The 22,115-nt window shown below is 39.2% G+C and overlaps 1 protein-coding gene across 1 annotated transcript; it reads right to left on the bottom strand.

Annotated features, from left to right (window-relative positions):
- Positions 1–1,970: 1,970 nt before the first annotated feature.
- LOC131683014 (angiotensin-converting enzyme-like) lies at positions 1,971–21,678 on the bottom strand. The gene is made up of 5 exons (XM_058964842.1): positions 21,382–21,678; positions 3,526–3,889; positions 3,101–3,464; positions 2,164–3,044; positions 1,971–2,103 (listed from the first exon to the last, which is right to left on the bottom strand). The coding sequence occupies exons 1-5, from the start codon at positions 21,643–21,645 to the stop codon at positions 2,087–2,089; spliced, it is 1,890 nt and encodes a 629-aa protein (XP_058820825.1). The 5' UTR covers positions 21,646–21,678; the 3' UTR covers positions 1,971–2,086.
- Positions 21,679–22,115: the final 437 nt, after the last annotated feature.

Raw genomic sequence — 22,115 nt, 5'->3', positions numbered from 1 at the left:
TAGGCCACGTTTTGTACGTTTGGAATGAGAGACTGTTAGTGTACATGAGCGAAAAAGCAATTTGTGTTAGTGAATGTTAGCATGAATCTAATTGAAAATACAGCAACAAAAGAAGAGCGCCTGCAGAGAGAATTGGGCCCAAAACCCACATTGTATATTATTTGACCATGGCAGTGGATAATAAAGGTCGCCAAGTTAAGTACTAAAATTGATCACAATGTAGCTTAACTAAAAAGAAAATAATCGTATCCCAAGTTTCTGTGATATAATCACTGTAATACTGCTTTGGTGGAAAAGCCCCCGGACCACATCAAGGTACAGTATCATGCCGAGGGGGAATCATCTTCAGAATGATGCTTCCAATCTTGGATAAACTTCTGACATTATCATTCCCTTTTGGAACTGTTCCAGCACCGCACATTTGGTCTCATCCAAGTTTGTTTAAAATCAATGGTAATTCTCCCAGTAGAGGCACGTGTCACTTCTGCAGTTTTCTGATTTCACTGCGCAGTCGGTGGAACGATACTGTTCTATTTGTGCAGTGGATAAGCAACAAAGCTGTAGAAATTGATTCTTCTCGACACGTTCGCGTCGCCAGAAAAAGACTTTAGAATAGTTAGACTAAAATTCACCATAGCTTGGTTTGGTAGCAGAATTCAATTTTCTCGTCTTAGAAATTTAAGGCATGATCGCATCAAAATCATTAAGAGCAAAAATTGCAATAGTACCGTAGAATCGATACTCGCCAAAAAGAGTCGGTACTAGGAACCCTAGTGGACTAGTGCCGTCACGACTTTGCGGTTATGTCCCAAACATTACGCACCCATTTTTTTGCACAAGCGAGTAAATCAAAAATAACGATTTTATGATCTGTCACTGATGCAGGTTTTTTTTCAAATTCTTTGTGTCGGTTAAAAAGAAAATCAACCACCACCCAAATATCGAGTGAACAGTGTCAAATTTTTGCTTCACTATCACCTGACATGTCTTTCCTTTTATTATATCTCCTGTAATTTCGTACTCTTTAAGTTTTCACTTTGCCCCGATCTCTAGGCTCGAGCATAAATAAGCTGGCCTGAAAAGACCCAGTCGAACAAGATTCGCAACAGAAAGCTGCGATTTCCTGTTTAAAATCATGGACATTAAACTCGGTCGAATCATATCTGATCTACTGCTGGGACAAAGATAATCCGTTGATATACTAAAAATTTCGAAATAATTGACGCAAAAATGTTCAGACATGACAAGTATCTTGAAGGATCTTTCAAATAAGCTCAGAATTGTGATATCCTGTCAAAAGTAAGCAAATGACGTTTTTGGCAACAAGTCTTTTGTGAATGACTATCTCGTCTACATGCCCACTTACAACGTTGCGATCGACGGAGTGGTAACCTCCGGATTCCATATAGACCAAGTTAGGTAAGAAACGTATTGCACACTACTGACGATGAGTAAAATCTCTTATTATCTTTTTCTTTGACCCTTTCATGCCCAATTTTTTTCTAGTGTGTGCATAGCTTCAATACTATTTTTCCTTCAAAACGGTGGGGTCAAGAAACACCCAAAGCCTTTTTTCATAAAGATATGTGCTTCCCTCGCAGTGCTAGAAGCTGCTCAATTTCTACCATCCAATACTCAATACAATTCTCCTAGAATATTTACAATAGTCCAATTGCGTGGAAAACGTAGCCAAAGACGGTTTTAATGGGTTTTACCAACTGTCAATAATAGTGCAACATAACGAAGATATATGGAAAATGAATTTTCCGTCGTCAACGTGAACTGCCCCTGGCAGCACTGGTCCATCGGAATCTAATCAGACTAATTAATATAACTTCAGTTCTAGAGCTGATCCTTATAACTATTAATACTCAAATGAAATATAATCACATTTATTAGTCTTACTTGTTTTTTTGAGCAAATATTGCCTCCATCAAAAATTATAGCTGTTTAAAATCATTGCTGTTCACAAACAACATGGGAATGAATGCGGTTAAAAAAATACAACTTAACAGCGCACATATTTTTTATTAGTCTCTGAATCTCGATACTGCATTTTATGTTCATATGTATCTTCTCCCTCGTTCTATTTGGATTTGCACTCTGAAAAAAAATAATAAAAGAAATTATTCATTCCAGTCGTTGTTACTAAGCATTACTCACTATCCGACAGCTCCCAGCCAACGTACGCGCCAAGCCGTTTATTTTCCACCACCAGCCAGTCGTACAGCGGTTGGAAGTACTCCAGCAGTGCATCGGCACTCATCTTTCTCTGCCCGGTCAACACCTCCATTGCATCCGGCCAGGGTTTCGAGGATCCCATTGCCAGCATTTCCTTGATGGTATTGCCAGCGTTCACACTCTGGTAGATGTCGCAGTTGTTCACCGTCTTTTCCGGATCACCCTTCACGTACTCTCCTGCCAGTTCGCAGGCTGACCGATGGAATTGGAACTGAACGATGTAGGATACCAGATAGCGCAGGTACTCGACATCTGCCGAAACATGATACTTAGCCGGTGCGTCAAAGTCTTGCTCGCTGCGCACTACCGGTGGTTCGATTCCGGAGAATTTGGTTCGCATTTCCCAGAACTTGCAGTTGTACTCGTCCGGTTTGATTTCACCCCGGAAGATTCCCCAGCGGTACTTATCGATGGTGTAAGCGAATGGCAGAAATACCAGCTTCCCAAGACCGGCACGATAGAACTGATTAACTTTGGCGTCATCGTCCAGGACGAAATCCTTCAGGAGACCAATGCGCTCCAAATGTTTTGGGGTTGAAACAGACAGTGAAAGTACATCTCCGACGGCCTCATGGAAGCCAGGGTTGGCGCCTTCCCGGAAGACACTGGGTTGATGTTGATATTGAAGGAAATACTGAATGTGGCCCAACTCGTGATGAACGGTGAAAAAGTCCTCCATGGTGACTCGGGTGCACTGTTTAATGCGAACATCATCCGTTTTGTAAAAGTCCCAGGCGCTGGCGTGGCAAACAAGTTCACGACCGTCGGTTGGTTTCTCCAGGATACTCTTTTCCCAGAAAGTTCTGAAATGAATCAAATGTTAACTTCCCAGAATACATTAAAAAAGACTAAAGCTCACTGAGGTAGTTTAGTCATATTGAGGGAAACGAAGAATTCATCACCCATGTGGAACATCTTTAGGGAATCGTAGCCCTGGGTAACCATCTCATCGGTGACGTCCAGCTGGCGGCTCTTGGGGAACGGCGTGGTTATATCTGCCACATTGTCCCAAGTCTGTGCCCACATATTACCCAACAAATGCATCGGAATGGGACCCTTCTCAGGTACTACTGCATCTCCATATCGCTCGCGAAGCTGATGTCTTACATAGGCATGAATTTGTTCGTATAGCGGTCTAATCTCTTCAATAGCTGCATCTACTTGGGCTTCAAAGGTTTCGTCCTCGTATGCATCCAGCCAGGCTTCCGCTCCCGATGTAAAGTCTGTCGAAAAACGAAAGTTAGTTAAAGTTGTACGAAGTACAAGTGCGGATAATAACTCAACTATTCAACCGCGCAGCCTCCCCATTCAGGGCTACGTAGCTGTCAAAGTCCTTCCGGGTTGGAGTGCCAGCCTTGTCGTACCACTGAACCCAGTAGTATTTTAGCTCCTCCGGATCCCGGCTGGTGGCCAAAATCTCCGTCAATTCCGGCTCTAGCGAGAGATCGCACTTTTCACGGATTTTGTAATCGCACACCTTTACCGTGGCGTAGTTCTCCGACATGCCCGAAATGGAATCCAACAGTTGGGTGAACTTTTCCTCCGGTAGCGCCGCGTAGCCCAGCTGAGTCATCTTTTCGATTTTGCGCTTCAGTACCTCATCCTTGAAGCTGCTGTAGTCGAATTTTCGCAGCTCGCGGGCGATTTCCTGTGGATGGGAAAGAACGGAATATTTGAAATATGTAATGTAATTTCAAGTTGACTACTAAAGCACATAAGTTTTTAAGTAAAATCCAAAATGATGTATGGAATATTGAATGTCTTTCTTTTTAGGTCGCAGGCCATTGTAGGTTCTTTGGGTACACGAAATTAGGAGTTTTTGAAAACTCGATTTGTTTCAAATCGATCTGTAGAAGTTGGAAGCCATGATTCCGTCGTCATACTAGACCAGTAGTGGTATCAAAAATTAACCGATAAACGTAGTTTTTGAATAGTAATTTAGCTGTTCAATATGATGTATTAAAACCTGTTTTAATCTACCTAGTGGTGCAATTGCACCTTTCTCATTTATCCAAACTATGATTCATTAGCTAGCTGGTTTTGTTCAATGGAATTGTGGAAATGTCTATTACATTCTTATTTCACCTAGCACGTATCCCAAGACTACCACGTAAGTAGACGCAGACTCACTTTGAAGAAAAAAGTGTAGAGAAGACCGGGGCTAGTATGCGGTGTCTTCAGAGCTGAGTGGCGACGCAATACTCAACCGCAAAACAGAAACAGGTGAGAATATAATTACGGAACTTGACCATTTCAATGTATGATTTTCAATGTAGTCAAACAGAATTTGATTTTAAATTAGTGCTCTGGATGAACAATTTCAAGCAATTTAGAGTTCATTTCAATTAGTTTTGCATCATTTTTATATATATGAACGGTTTATATGAGAATTTCGCATGTGACCGCATACACCAACCCGTAACACAGGAACCAGAGCTCCGATCCCAATTAAATTACAGAGCAGTCAATAGGGATGCTGTAGCTTTGATTTGAGACTAAATTTGAGAAAGCGAGTCAAGCATTTTTGAAAAGCAGATGTGAATTTAATTCAGGAACTTATTCACTTTCCCGAAGCTTCCGGTTCCGCCGAAGGTGTCCGAAGCGTGGACATCAGTGAGCTAAAACTACAAATTCAATCAATTTAGAACTTATTTTATGAAGTTTTGCACCTTTTTGATAATATGCTGATACTGATTTATATGGGAATGTCATGAATGACCGCACTCTTCAACCCGGAATAAATCCGACTTTCGCTTCCGAAGCTACAAGTTGAAGAATGCAGTTACGCAAGAAATTCTTATGAAATTCAATAGCAGCATATGGGAACGTTTTATCTTTAATTTGAGACTTAGTTTGATTAAATCCGTTTGCCCATCTCCGAGTAACCGGTCACATACTAACATACACATACACAGCCACTTGGCGATGGGGCAAAAGGGACAAGAGTCCAGGGGCTCATCGAACCCCCTCCCCACCGCTACTGCCAAACCTCTAAAAAGTCATAATTCCGAACGAAGCTCCGACGAAGCGAGTCTGTGCGGCTTCTGCTAAGATCCCAAGATTTCAGTAATCAAAGATCTTAGCAATAAAAGCACTCTAGCCCAACAGAAGTGCCAACCGGCACATTAGGATCGACGCCAGTAACATCCTGATTACGACATACTGGCTGTTACGAATTACAACGTACAGGAAACAGATCACGAATCGGATGGCGACTTTGGGCTGACAGGCGTGCTAATCTACTTCCTGAATAAAGAAGGATGACACCGAATTGAAATGGCGAGTGGGTTCAACAGCACTGCTGTCTCAGTCCCTTCAAAACCCTGACAGGTCTCCTGGTACGTTCAAAACTCGTCACCATTTAGTTGGTGATACTAGGTTCGGTTGGACCATTCCCGATTTTACGCTGATCCGAATCTAAACACAATTACCCATGAAGGATAGTGTCAACCCTAACATGACCTCCCAACTTGCATAGATAATCATGGGATCACGAGAGGTATTATGTACAACGAGTGGAGATAGCGGTCTGGAGTGGGACCCAAAAAAATGAAGAAGCACGGAGCTAAAAGATTAAAAACAAATAGAGCAAAAAATACAAAAAATAACGACGGCGGCTGCATCCTAGCAGTAGGCGGAGAAGCGGAAAACTTGCGAGATCGTCATTATCGAACCGGGTGGCCACCTCGAGTTCGATTAGTGACATGCGCTCTAAGGAGCCATAGGCTTTGTGTCGAACTGGACGTTTATACTTAAAACTGGTAATAACGCAAAGAGGCCTGCAGCTTGAGAGAACCACACTAAGATTAAGAATCTAGTCATGAAGGGGACGGGTATAGCGTAGTTGATAAATCGATTGCCCTGTACGTAGCTCACCTGGGTTCGATTCCCAACCCCGCACATAGCGTAAGAGATTTTTTCCAAAAAGAGGTTTATCTAACCTGAAAAGAGGCGAATGACCCTAAGGTTAAAACTTCTATAATCAAAAATAAAAAAAAAAATAAAAAATCTTGTGATGGCCATTAAGTTCGCCATGAATGTCGTTGAACGAAAGCAGATCATGCTGAGCACGCGGAAAAAACATTTAACGAGTCCCAGGCGAAAACAGTATCTGAGGAAGCAGAAGAAACGACAAAGAGTGCCAGAATCCACGATGCAAGAAACGGAAAAGAGAGACACCTGGAGAGGAGGAAGAGAAGAAAAAACCGAAGAATGAGCAAGAATTCGATCGGAAGTAAGCAAGCGGTTGGCGAACGGTCGTAAAACAAAAGGCGAAGTAAAAACTTCAGAAGGAAAAGAAAGACATATGTCTAAGCCCCATTGAGCGATATAGGGGTGAAGCTTTTAATCGTCGAGATGAAGGAAAGATGGACATACGCTGAGCTCCTTCGGAAAGTTGATCCGGAGTTGAAGCACTGAAAATGTGTTGAAAACCCGTCTGACTCAAAAAGGTGAGATGCTCTGCGAATTGAAGAAAAACCCAACGGTCAAGAGCGCCTTCAAGACACTCATTGAAAAGTCGCCAGGCGAGGAGGCAACTATAAGGGCCCTAGCCCACGAGATAGTGCTTGAGTGCAGGAACCTGGACGAGATAACATCAGGAGATACTGAGCTGAGAAGTGTCCTGAAGGAACAATGTGATCTGGAAGATACACCAATGGTAATCCAGGTGAGGAAAGCGTACGGCGGCACGCAGACGGCATCGATACGGTTTTCTGCGACCGTAGCTACTGCACGGAAAAAAATCCGTTCATAAAGTCATGAACAAAAGGTGACGATTTCATGAACTGGCCGTGACAAAGTTCCTGAAATTATGAATAACAAACCTCATATTCATGAAACTATTTGTGTTTTCTAAAAACCAGTTCGCCCCGAATATATACATGGCGTTACATTAGAATGTTTGGTTGGGTTACTGTTGTTGTTTAGTTTTTGTTGTGATTCTTGTTCATGATTTGGGAATACACAGTCGACAGTCAAACGTTGTTCATGATTTCAAGATCTTAGTCGCGATGCTCGTAATTTTTATTCACGTTATCGTGATATTTTAGTCATAAGTAGAGTGATTCATGTACATGAGTTCATGATCTTTATCATGATTTTGAATATTTTTGTCACGAGTTGTGCATTTTGTGCTCATGATTTCAGGATCTTAGTCGCGATTGTTGTAACATCTGTTCATGTTATCGTGATATTTTAGTCATGTATAGAGCAATTCATGTTCATGATTTCAGGATCTTGGTCACGATTTTAGATATTTTTGTCACTAGTTGTGTGATTTGTGTTCATGATTTCAGGATCTTATTCACGATTTTCGTAATTTCTGTTCATGTTGTCATGATATTTTATTTTAGAGCTTACTTTCAAAGAGTAATGTAACTAATGTTCATGATATCAGTGGTTTTATCATGGTATTCGTAAATTCTCTTCGCCTTATCGTGATCTATTATTTTTTGATTACTAATGGTTTTTTTACTCGGAATAACGTGACAATATGAACTGGATCATTAAAATAAGACTCATTCGCGATATCTGGTTTTGTCAACTATATCACGCACACTATTTGAGGTTCTCAGTGCAGTTTTCGTTTTCTGTCCGGACATCACAATGAACCTTATCAAATGAATAACGATGTTCGAGGTTCTAATATTTTTATTATATCTACTGCTCGTACCTATTACTGGTCGATAGCAACTGGGTATTTCATTAAAAAGTGTATGGTACAAAAATGATTGCACGAAAAATACTCCAACTTTTGTGATAGAGTTCACGTAAAAATTTCATTATCATGTTGCATGAAATTGTAAATGATTAGGGATATCTTCTAAATATCACAAGCACGCAAATAGATACTAGATAGTTCGTAAATCATGTACTAGGAATCATGAACCAGTTCACGAATACATGAATAATATTTTATGATTTCGTGAACTATTTCACGAAAACAAATGGTAAGTTGTGACTAATTTACTAGGTATCATGAACCGGTTCACGAATACGTCAATAATATTTCATGATGTCGTGAACTATTTTACGAGCACGGATATTGAATCGTAACTAATATATTAGGAATCATGATCCAGTTCACGAAAGCATGAATAATATTTGATGATTTTGTGAACCGTTTCACGAGCACGGATATTGGATTGAGACTAATATATTAGAGATCATGAATTAGTTCACGAGAATTGAATGGGTTCCTGAATAAAATTCCGAATTTCGTGAAATAGTTCACGAAAAAATAACCAGAATATTTCGATGTTGTGAACTATTGTTCCTATAACTATGAAAAAAATCATGAGTCAACCTTTGGTTTTATGAATAATGTTCATAATGTTGTGAACTAGTTCTTGGCGGAAACCGTGACTGAAGTTCACAAAACAAAATCAAATATTTCCACAAATGAAAGCGTTACTGAAGGAAAATTGAACATAATTATAAAAGCCATGATTTTTGGTCATGGTCCTGTTTTCGTAACGTAAAAACGTGATTGTTCCAGAATTCATGGCACTTTATTCACGATTTTGGGAACATTTTTTTCCATGTGGTAGAAAAACTGTGTTCATTGAAAGCGGTCCCTAGAGCTTCCAAACAAATGGAAAGATGCTTTAAATGCATGGGCTTTGGTCAGTTGATCTTTTCTGTGCAGAACATGTGGCGAGAAGAGTCACGTTGAAAAAGACTGCATGAAGCAACCGATGTGCATGCTCTGCACAAAGGAAAGTGGGAAAGATCACATAACGAGAGGCTTAATATGCCAAGCGTACAAAAAGGCGATGGATGTCGGAACTTCAGAGAAAGTGGCGAATAAAACAGCAAGCTGGCAACACCAACTAGCAAGATATGGGCGAGTGGTTCAAGTTGGTTATAAACCCTGCGAGTGTGGCCATGAAGGGACGTGAGCCAGGTCTTATGGCTCCTCCAGATCAGTTCACGTACTGACGGGTCGTACATGAACCGGTTACGTGCACAAGCTAGTGAAAATAAGAAAGATGTTTTTTCAATTAATTTATTTTTTGGGTTTTGACGTTGGTATCTTATTTAACACTTTTTGGTGGAATCCAACGGGGCAAACAGAAATTGTGAATTAAACAAAAGCAATTATGCGAAAAAATCACCTCAGCGGCCGGATTCGAACCTACAACTCTTGCGACTCCGGTACAATGCGCAAACCTTTATGCCTAGGGATAGCACAAAGGTTTGTGCATTAGGCCGGAGTCCCAAAGGTTACATATTCGAGTCCGACCTTTGGAGTGATCTTTTCACATAATTGCTTTCGTTTAAGGGGGCGTCTGGGGTAGAAGACAAAATTAATAACCTTCTTTTTCATCCGTTTAATTGTTAGTATTGAGCCTCTAGAAAGGTCTTCCGAAATTTCGGTGGCCACGCTGAATATCTTTTGTTTTAAACAGCCATTCATTCCACGCGCGAATTTTCTATAATACACGCAGATTTCAACCTATCGGCAACAATTTTCGAAAAACTGACAGCGATGAAAATACAGTGTTGATGATACACTCCAAACTACTTCTACCCAAATTTTCTAGAGAAAATACCCAATGGGTAATTTTCTACAGTGTTTTTCCGTGATGCAATTTAATGTGGGACACCCTTTAATAGCGTTTTTCTCAAAACCGCGTTTTTCAAATTGGCGAACACGATAACTCAAAAACTCTGTCGATGAACCACAGAAAAATTTTCTCCCTATTATTTTGAAGAAAAATGAGAGAGTTTTATAGTAAAATATGAAATTTTTCGGTTTTCATGAAGCCATTTTTCGAAACTCAAACTTTTCCTATTTTTTGTTATTCATCGAGTAACTACAAGTCTAAGCTTTACAAAACAGAATTTCCCGTATCAGACAATTTTATCGAAAGTTACCGTGTTCGCCGCGACGCTCCTCGACTTGGAAATAGTTGGACGTCTACTCTTGGAACGCTCGTATGTGTGGCTCTGTGTGACTGAAAATATTTTTTTTGCGTGCACAATAAAAGTCTAAAGAGATCCTAACATTACACAAAATATCTATTGTTGCCTTGCCTTCAAAATCGTACAACAAAATAACTTTCGTTTTGAGCACTTTACACCAGACGCTCCCCTTAACTCATCATTGTGATTTGTTTTCCGCATTGAATACCACCAAAAAGTCATAATTCTATTGTCTACAGCTTTGTCGAAGAATGCAAGTCAATCCAACTTTCTTAAGAGAAGCTATTTCACACCCGACCATAATTTCGCAAAAAATTATGTTCGATTTATCACCATGTGCTGTTAGGCAAAACTGACTCAGATATCACTTCATTGAAAGTGTAATAACTTCTCCTAAGCTAGTTGAATTGATTTATAGTTTTCGAAAAAGTTGTAAACAATAAAATTTTCTTTCTTATTTTCACTTGCCTGGATAAACTTACAAGTTAGTGGGTTTTTCATGTAAAGTGTCGAAAAATTCCATACACACTTAGAACATGTTGGTCCAATAGCTAGACTTGTTCGATTTGGTTTAAATTTGAAGCAGAGACTCCTGATGGGACTAAAAATTGGCTGAGGGATTGAGTTTTCGATAAAAAAATTGGCCATTGAAAGAAAATAAATGAGTAGTTGAAAAAAAAACACTTTTCAAATATAATTTATTTTGTGATGATAATAGAAAAAAATCGGCCTAATTTGGAGATCTTTATTATCAATTATTTCAATAAAATATTAAAAACTAAAAAGTATATTTATCGTAGATTAAATTTTAGGTAATGAGACTGGCGGTGTACGAAAATATTTATGGTAGGTATAGTAGATTTTTCACATAAACGTTTTCACGAAATTGTCTCGTAAACCATTCTTCTAATATTTGTACGCTAACCATGAAGGATTCTCGGATTCAGCAGGATCGTTGTACTATTCCTGCAATTCCTCCTGCACGCATGAAAGTCCGTCAAAACATTGATGAGCAGGTTGTTTGCCAACGTTTGTCATGATTCTGTTTCTGAATTTGATTTGATCTTAGAAAATACCTTCCACCTAGTTTTAACGAAACAATATGTTCTAATATTTTTCATTGCCGAAAACTATATTAAAATCGGATCTTAACAAAATCTTTCAAAAAATAGTAAAAAATCCTGAGTCGAATTAACAGCCTGAAGTGTATTCCACTTCACTCCAGTTATGTCGCTAACATTGCTCCTCATGAGTCATCCATCTATTATTTTTCTTTCCTTACTCTGGACTTTTGAATTCAATAGTTAATATAGTGGGAAGCTACTCTTTTTCGTCTACGATTTCAACTTCACTAGAAGGTGCTAATTTTTCCCAAGCGCTTCAAACAGGTGTTATTTTTAGACAAGTTTTGAAGTCAAGTTTATTTTAAATAATTATGATAAGTGCAATGAGAATTTGTAGGGATTAGTTTAGTATCCTAATTGTTAATTATGCAAAAACATTTCATGCAATTTTTCACATGAAACCACTGAAAAAAGCATCATACCTTAAAAAACTTCGCATTGTCAATGGAAATATTCTGCGCGACCTGCGAGCTATACTCGCTGATATCACTTTCATAATTCCACGCGGCATTCATCTCCTGATTGGTACGCTCCAACAGCATCGGCTCCAGGTAGGCCAGAAAAGCGGCCGCAGTCGAACTGATAGCATAGTTCGGGGACCGCAAAGCCACGCGGGAGTCCAGTTCGGTCAGGAACGTTATTATCAACACGACAACCGAAAGGTGGCATGATCGATGGTACATGTGATATCGGAAAGGTCCTCTTGGAATGAGATCACTAAGCACACTAAATAAATTAGATTACTTAACAGCGACAGTTTTGGCGATGCGAACACGGCGACGAACTCCTCTGCGCATCCGATCAAATCTCAACAATCACTAAACACTACCGGAGATCATCGTGGCACCTGCTTCGATTACGGCCCAACATATACATATATCTAGCGCGCATCGTGAGAATTCGTCCAAACGTAGCGTAACGGATTGAGGTGAGCACTTCGTGGGTCATCCGAGCAGCTGCTGTTGCAATCGAAAGTTTACCCCAAACAAACAGCGTGTTTAGTAAATGGACGATCGATGCTTGTGAAGGTAATCGAGGAAAGGGAGGATCGAGGCGCCCGGTGAAATGACCGGCAATTTAGATAACTGCGATGATATCAAACGCGAGGGTGTAATTAAGGGATGTTAACGGTATTACTTTTATAAACACGATAAAACTTGTAGTTGGACTTATTGATCGTAGCTCTTTGAACCGTTCGGTTACTGCATTTCCGGAGAAGCGAATATTGAACCGCGTCAACTGACTAGCCATAACCGCTACCCCATGGAAGCCCCTTGTCCGTGAGTTGTATGTTTGAATAATTAATTGGCAGTTCAAAGATACATCATATAATTTCGCACAGAGGTGAGTTGATTTTATACATAAATGCTAACTGTTGTGAGTGTGGAATCGGAACAGTCGCATTAATTACGTTGCGCACTCAGATGCTCTCGCGTGGAGGCTGGGATGAGCGTGCAGAAAAGTTCTTGGGATAGTTACTGCTTTGTCTTAAAAAACAAGCAGCGCCGTATGTTCGAGTCCCAACCTGGAGAGTTCCTCGCCAGTCAGTACGATCGTAGCACTGACTCTACATTAACCCTAGAACGTTACACTTAGTTTTTCTACCTTAGAATGTTGCACTAGGGTACAAACGTACCCCATGCGTTTGATCGTAATTTTCGCAGATAAAAATGCTAACAAAAGAAATTTATAATATATCATTTTCTTCGTTTTAAAATTGCAAAAACAGCTGTGTAGTTGAAAATACGAAATTTATTGAATTAAATATACATTACCTGGCTAGAACAAAGAAGTGAAAAAATCGCGGTTTTGAAGTTTTTCACAAAAATCGCCATCACTTTGCGAATTTTCAACCGATTTGAAAAAAAAATCAAATGATTCTAAAGGTTGAAAGAAAGATCTAGAATAAAGGCATAAAGTGAAATTTCGATGTTTTTGAAAAAGTGCAACCATTTGGAAGAGTGAAAGTTGAAAAATCGGGTTTTGGAAAATACCATGAAATGGGGTGGAAATTGAAATGAATAATTTATTTCTGACCAGTAATACGTTTGTATCACGTAACGCTACAGTTACATAGAAAATTAAAAAAAATAAAAATCATAGTAAATGCGAACGAAATTTTTTTCCAACATCAAAATTAAATCAATTTTATTGAATAAATTATTAAAAATTATTACATAATACTAATTGTTACTTACGTAGTAAAACAACTGGTATTGTCACGAGTCACATTTGTACTGACAGCACGAAAGCTGACGAAACGCTAACGGAAACCGTACACTGGGGTACAAATGTACTCCACGCCAACTTTGACTCCTGCTTCCACGATGACCAAAAGCGACGCAATGTTATAGCAAGGTTTCACTTTGTTTTGACCAGTAGTACCTTAACTCTGTACCACTAATCGAATGTTAGCAATGTTAGGTATGAAGATAGAGTTTGATGCAGGCCCGTGCGCAGAAAATTCTCAAGGGGAGGGGGGTTTATTTTTTAACGTTTATTTGAAAAGAAACGTACAGAAACCCTTAAACTTTGAAGATTTTTTCAGAGGCCTCGACCTAGTCTTGAGAATCAAACGACTCAGCTCAACAAATTGGGTAAATGTTTGTTAATCGATCCAGCCATCTCTGAGAAAATTGAGTGAGTTATTTGACACATACATGCATACACATATACATACACACAGACATTTTGCGATCTCGACGAACTGAATCGAATGGGATATGATACTCGGTCCTCCGGGCCTCGGTTCGAAAATCGATTTTTGGAGTGATTGCATAGCCTGTCTTTATATTAGAAAGACAAAAGGGACCATTCATAAATTACGTAACGCAAAAATTGCCCAAAATTGACTCCCCGCTCCCCCCATGTAACAAATTGTCACAAATTTCTTTATCCCCCCCTCCCCTATTACGTAACGAATTCCTTGAAAAAAAATTTCCTGGGGGAAAACATGTTACGTAACGATCTAGCTTACTCCCCCTCCCCCCTATGTCACAATATGTAACAACTTGTCGAACCCCCTCCCCCCTAAAAGCGTTACGTAATTTATGAATGGTCCCAAACGTGAACTTAATTCACTAGAGGCCAAACCATCGAATATATTCACGAGGTATTTTTGGACGAATTGTTCGTAAGAATATTCCCCACAACCTGATAAAAATTAGTCATGGCTCACTACGTTCAAACTAAAAAAAATAACTTTTTTTTACAGACAACGTAAAAAGTTGTCTTCAACAAAGTTTTAGAAATGCTCGCAAAGAAGAATTTTTTTGAACAACTTGAACTTGTTGGGCATAGAGTTATCGATTTATAGAGCGTTTTCTATGGCAACACCCTTAAATTTAGTTTTTTTAATATAACTTTTTCCATTGTGACTTTTCGTCCAAACTATGTTCCAAACAAATTAGCATTAAAACCACATAATATTGTTGAAGACTCTAAGTAAAAGTACTCATTCGTTTCAAAGTTATTGAAGATTTTAACATTTTTTACCATTAATTACAAAATTTGACGAAAAACCGAAAAAATATTTCGTTGGTTTTCACATAGAAAAAGTAAAAAAAAACATTTCAAAGTAAGCTTACCTTATTCATAGGGTTCTAGAGTGCCACGCATCAAACCTTCTTACCTTTATTATACGTAGTCTGGACATTGAAAATAGTGCCTGCTCGTCCATTTTAATGTAGAATACATTTAAGCTTTCAATATAGGGGTCCCATTTCAAAATATCGGCTGCGGCACCGCGTCAGATTTTGAACGTTAATAACTTTTATCATACTTAACAGAATGATTTGATTTTTAGGCCAATTTGTTAAAAATATGTTCCTCTATGCTGTATTTAAATTTGAAGTATGTATAACATGCACTAATAACAAAAAATTGTGTTTTGAAAAATCATTCGAAAACGACTCGGAAAAGTGAACATTTTCAACCCATCCCGCACAGAGCCGTCACTATGGTGGACCAACCGCACAATAAAATAATGAAAAGTTTATATATAGGTTCACTACATGTTTGTTCCTATGATTATTCGCATTGGGTTGCTTGACGAGAGCAGTTGGTGGGGGAACGACGGCATATTCCTTTGGTTAGGCCATTAGAAGCCGGACGGAAATGAAACGCTCATGCACGGCACGAAAACGAGCGAGAAAGCGATAGTAGTGCATATTAGCGCCATTATATAAATATCTGTCGGTCGGTTTTTCTCATCATTCGTATTCGTTTAAGCACTAGCAAGCAGCCAGTCCACCGAAGGAAAGCAGTTGGCGATGACGACGGTCGGAAAAAGTGTAACCCGATCAGGAACTGTCGCCCTGCAAGAATTTCGCCCCAACTAAAGGACAACAGAGCAACTAATCTGTAGGCTATCGTTCCAGCGTCTGGGTCGTGAGATTGTGCAGGACTGCAAAGTCGAGCTACGCTTACAAAGCTCAGTCGTAATGATGCTCCGAGAAGCCAACAATGCCTACTTGGTCGGTTTGTTCGAGAATGAAAAATAGTGCGCCAAGCGCATAACTTTCAGGCCAAATACATTAGACTGGTTCATCGTGTCCGCGGGGAGGGCGTCTGAATTATGCTCCCGCAATAAAACAATAAACGGTTCTTTACAGGACCAATTAATTGTGTTCTAATAATAGTTAAACTGAAATTTACATTTTATGGCGTATAACAAATAATTTTCAGAAAGCTATATAAGAAATACGATGTGTGGAAAGAAAGAAAGAGAATTTAAATTATCCTATCTCGCTCGTTTTCGTGCACTGCTTTTCCATTCCTTTCTGCTGATAATACCATCATAACTAAAACGAATGTGGGTGTTCCCCCACCATCCCATGGCCAGTATCAGCGATAACAAATAAGACAAAAGAATTTAAATTTGTGAAAATCTTTTCCTTCCTTCTTTTCAAATCTGCAACATTCTTTGAAAAATATTGTTGGAATGTTGTTATTGAAAAACTGAACATGCAAGTTTGCTAGCACTGGCCACTAGATTGAAGGCGATGGAAAGACAGAATATTCGTTTTAGTTATGCTAGTATTGGTAGCCGAACGGAAAGGAAAGACACAGGAATGGCCGAAACGAAGCGAGAGACCGATAGTAGTGCTTTCTCGTGTTTTCATATATGAATATCGGTCGGTCGGTTTTTTTCATCATTCGTATTCGTTCAAGCACTAGCAAGCACCCAGTCCACCGGAGGAAAGCAGTTGGCAATGATGACGGTCCGCAAAAGTGCCCCAGCTACTGGTGGCCCATCGCAACCAACTACCGATCAGGAACTGTCGCCATGCCAGTATTTCACCCCAACTAAAGGGCAACGGAGCAACTAATCCGCTGGCTAACATTCCAGCGTCTGGTTCGTAAGGTTGTGTATTACTTCAAAGTCGAGCTACGTTTACAAAACTCAGCCGTAATGAAGCCAGTGATGCCTACTTGGTCGGTTTGTTTGAGGATACAAAATAGTGCGCCAAGTACGTAACTTTCTCGCAAAAGAAATCAAACTGGCTCACAGTGTCCGCTGGGAGTGGGCGTAAATTACAATAAAAGCAACGGTTCTTTTCAGGACCAATCAATTGTGTTCAAGTGAGAGTTAAACTGAAACTTTCATTTTAAGATGTGTAATTTTCAACAAGCAACATACGTTGTGTGGAAAGAAGTAGCTTGCACACGGAACAAAAATTTAAATTATCCTCTTGCTCGTTTCGTGCACTGCTTTTCCATTCCGTTCTACTGCTATTATCAGTATTACCAAAACGAATGTGCGTGTTCCCTCACCATCCCTCTAGTGATCAGTGTTGCTTCAATTGCATGTGTTGAAGAGAAACGTTGAAGTCGCATGCTTTTATTCGAGCTTTTTGGCAGCCTCCGTGAACTAACTGCATTAAATGATTTTTTTGTGCAGCTCCGTGCTAGTAGCAAACAAAATGGCCCTACCAGTGTCTGATTCGTGAAATTGTGCAGGATTTCAAAGTCCAGCTAAGCTTATAAAGTTCAGCCGTAATGGTACTCGAAGAAGCCAGTCTTGTCGTTTTGTTCGAGGCTACAAAACAGTTCGCCAGGCACGTAACTATCATGCCAAATATATCCAACGATCCAGCGCATCACCATCAACACCAAAGCCGATACCAAAGGTTCTTTTCAGAACCACCATTATTACCATAGAGAATTATTTGAAAATTTCCCATTCAAACGTGATTCTGTTGAATATTATTAGATTTAAATTAACGTCTCGAATTGAAATCACGACGCTCCGGTTATGTCACAGATATTACCCACCCATCTTTTTTTATTGTGACCACGACTAACGGTTTAATATGGACATCCCATTTCAATATTTCGGAAGGAACAGAAGGTCGAGTTTGGAAAGTTTTAACTTTCATTGTACTTAACCAAATTACACAATGTTCCCACTAATGATTCAGAAATATGACCAGGAATCTTCTATTAGATTTGTAAGAATTTGTAATTTACATGAATAAAGCAAAAATGATTTTCAGGAATCAATTATTATCTGTTCTGCCATTGGCCAGTACTATGCGACTTCCTCATGCTAACAATTCATTTCATCGTTAGCCATCTCCCTCACCAAGGCCAACAACGCCAACAAAAACGGTCCTTTTCAGGACCACCATCATTTTTGTAAAGAATAATTTGAAATATTCCTCGCCCAAATCACCTTTTGTCCGAAAATTCCAATGAGTATCAACATATTTGAAGAACGTGTTCCTTATGTATTCTACATCTCTCCGGTTATGTCGCAGACATTACCCACTCATCTTTTTTTTTAGCTTGCTCTAATCGCCGTAATTTAGCCTCAGCATTCATGGATTGGCCTCTGCGTAGCGCATGCGACTTATATTCGAGGTTTTTAGCCATTGATCATCAGATTTAGCAGTTCGAGCATCTGACTTCCCACGCCAGTAACCTCATTAAGCTTGCTGCATTATTTTTAATCATTTTTTTCTTTTTTTTATCCGGTTCCGGTCAGCCTTATTAAAACGGAACTTGGATGTTTTTTCCGAGTAGGTGTGCGTAACCATGTATCACCTCGAATAACGATGTGACACATTTGATTAGATTAATCTACAATATACGAACAGCATTGATGCTTATCACCAGGAGAGAATTGTTTCATCTTAACGTCTACTTGGTTATTTTCGAGGGGTCACGTAATCGAGCTTCTACTGCGCTATCTTCAAAATGGACGAGAATCTTTTATGCGACGTTTTTCGGTTGGTTGATTTGTCTACAATAATTTATAGCAACAAACTTAGTGTCGAATTCTCCGTTAGACATCTTTATTGGTACAAATTGCTACCCATGGTTACTTTTTACCAGTCGGTGCTTTATCTCGCTAAAGGTTGGATGGGTAGGAAGGTCTTCGAAATCAATCTCTTCTGTATTACTATTCCACAGACGTAAATGCTATTTGGTCGGTTCATCGAATTTATATTTATCAAATGTGCTTTACAGAAGCTGTAATATAAATTTTATAATGAATTATGCATAAATTTTGCTCACCAGTAAATTTAAATTTTCGGGTGTAAGGAAAGAATTACAGAACGCTGTATCTGTCCAATATCTTGCACATCCAAACTCTTTTAATGTCGCTTTCGAGTATGCAGTATTATTGAATGGCCTTAAGATCAAGAAATGCGGATACTCGCCCGTAACAGGAAATCGATGGTGGACTTCACCCATTCGCTCATTATCCATTTAATCTTGATTCTATTTTATTTCAGAGTGATGCTGATCCCACTGTTATGGAAACGGATTAGATATATCCAGTTTTTCACTTCATTGGAAATAACCGCACATTACCCTGGAGCAGCTGAATGATTTCATTGAAGATAACTAAAGAAGGTGCTTTGGATTAAATTGATCGCATTCCACTGAAATGCTCTGCAACGAATTCCAATTTTGGCCAGTAACTCCAGCAGCTGCGTTGAGTACATCTTATTGATGTTGTATAAACTAAATGACGAGTTATCCAATAATTGAATTATGTGCCGTGCACCAATTCGTCATCTTCTGACAACTATTCTTAGGATAGATATACATGCAATCAATCGGATTTAAGAACTCAATTTATTCTTTTGTGTTCAAGAATACAATTCCCTTTTTTTATATTTCTTCTGTATTCCCGGGATCCCGAAATTTCCCGGGATTTTTTATTTATTACCTGAATCCCGGGAAGCTAAAAACCGTCGGGAATTGAAATTGGGTGCCCTTGAATCGAATCATAGGTTAGCAAACTTGAACCTAAACCTTAAATAGTATTTTTTCTGGAAAAATATGAAATGGTGTCATTGTAAAACCCAAGTTTTATCTTCAAAATGAAAAATTGCTCGAAACCCCCCCCCCCGCGATCGAGCATATTCTTTCATATCCTAAAGTTTTAGGGATGCCGATTTTTTAATTTAATGATCTTGTTGAAAAAAGGCTCCGTGTACGCAATATCTACCAAATGACTAAAAAAACACTTAATTCATAGATTCGTAAGTATGAAAAAGAAAGAGTTTTCCGAATTAGAAAACTCTATTCCAATTTGATTATAATAATTATAATTATAATGATTATATCTTATGATTATAATTATAATGATTATATCTTATGATTATAATCTAAACATAACACAGTTGTTGCTATGCATTTGATTAAAATTGTTTTCGAGTTATCTGTGTTTCTTTATGGGTTTTTGGACCAATGTCATCTTCACAGATGGTGTTTTCAATCTGAACCCAATACAATACACATCCAAACTAAGATAACAGATAAAAGAGCGGAGCGAAGATAATTAGCATACCTGCGGTCCAACAATGAAATCCCAGCGCAAATAGGTTCAATCAAAATTGACATTTGAAAGATTATTGTCACTACGATTGATAAAGGTTATGCAATAATTTTCGAGGCAGAAGACAAATTTCTTTTCGGCAGCGGTGCTAGTAGACAATCCGATCACAAATAATGAATGCATCAATCAAAACTTGGTTTCGTTATTAAAAGTAATTTCACATTCTATACACAACATTGTTGTACTTAATTCCGATCAAGTTACGCGAAAAATCTAATTATCTTGTCCATTCCAACGGCAGTTAACCACTTTGAAAGTAATTTAAAACGAGACAGTTAAAAGCAATATATGCGATTTGTTGAAGAATTCAAGCTCGAACGGCTTTCCGTGTTTGTTTTAGTACGCCGGTTAATTCGCGAGCGTTGGTGGCAGAAGCCTTCTTTTAATTTTACTACACTAATAATTTATGCCAGTCAGATCGGAAATTATTCACATTTACGTTTAAAGTACCGGAACACAGACCGCAACTTCAATTTGTAGTAAACAATACCCTTGAACGTACCGATGTTAGCAATCATAACAGTGGCCTCGTATATTCTCAGTATAGAAATAACAAATGCCAGCAATTAAAAGATAACTGTGTGATTATTTTTTGACGATTTTCTTCGGTTTTATTGCACTGAATATAAATATGACAGCAACATAGCTGATGTTGTTACTGTGCATATATTTGTGCACAAAACCCGTTGAAAAAGTTTTTCGGTGGGTGAAGGAAAGGAGGTGTGCAAACAAAACTTACGCTGGAGTCAAATGAGGGAAGCATACATAATGTAGGTTTTAAAACGACGAGTATCTGATCACATCAAAGAATTAACAACCAATGGAAAGCAACATTTCTAGCAATTATTCTTCCCATTCCCATATGATCCGAGCAATAAACCACTTTGCCAAAAGTTCAAAACCAGAAATTCAGGTTCCTTGAAGAAAGTTCTCTCTCAAAACGAAATGATTCGATCACACTTCATCCCAGCTCAGCTGGTGCCAATGAACTGCTCAAAATTATTGTGTGACGACAGGCCTCATTCCGACGTTCCTGCCCTCCCCTACCATATAACAGCAACTGATGCAATTTATATTGAACGACTTCCGACCAGTTCGATCGCGTAACGCCGCAAGATGACAAACTCAACCATCGTATCAGTTGCTCTTATCATAAATGCTAATTAGAAATGACGTTCCCCCGTCCACATATCCAACGGCTCGGGCATACACCGCGACACACTTGGTACCTACCTTGAAGTAGTTGGCATTCCGCGTTTGCACCTCGTTCCGCAGTTTCAGATTCTCCTCGTTGATATCGGACTCGTACGCCCAGGATGCTTCGGTCGCTTCGTTGTTCCTTGTCAGCACTTCCTGTTCCAACTCGTTGACATACTTCAGGGCTACCAGTTCGGCATCTTCGTCAACCTGCTGCCGCTTCTGACTAATGGCGGTCACTCCCACCAGGACTAGTGCCAGGCTGGCGAGTGACAACACATCTCCAAAACGGAACCACATATCACTTCTGTAAGATCTTCACTGAACCGAGATCGACACGGTACTAAGTGCAGGGCACTGCCGCTGACCGTACTTTATAGGCTACCGGTTCGATGGATGGTATTTTGTCGTGAGCAGCGACTGTTCGGTTCGAAGCTCTCTCCTGAAGAGTAAACTTTATATGTAGTAGAGAGCTTTTGGATTGTTTTGATTTTGAATGGGTGAACGGGCTCTCCGATCACATGCTTGCAAATTTGCTGAATTGCGTGGGTGTAGAATGATCACCATTTCATAAAGGCAGCTTCAAATTAGGATATGTGCTGTTTAATGTCTTTTTCGGTACAGTTAACGTTGAAGTTAGGTAGTTGTATGTTTTTTTTTTAAATTATGTGGATTTGTGACAAAAGCTTTGTTTGCTGATTGCTTAGCTGTGTAAAAGTTGCTAAAAAGCTGAGATTAGAGTTTTTCCCCGCTTGTGAGAAGTAGGTTCT

The sequence above is a fragment of the Topomyia yanbarensis genome, chromosome 2, assembly GCF_030247195.1.
Source record: "Topomyia yanbarensis strain Yona2022 chromosome 2, ASM3024719v1, whole genome shotgun sequence".
NCBI lineage: Eukaryota > Metazoa > Arthropoda > Insecta > Diptera > Culicidae > Topomyia > Topomyia yanbarensis.
Note: the sequence above shows the minus strand (reverse complement) of the source record. Positions and strands in the feature narration are given on the sequence as shown.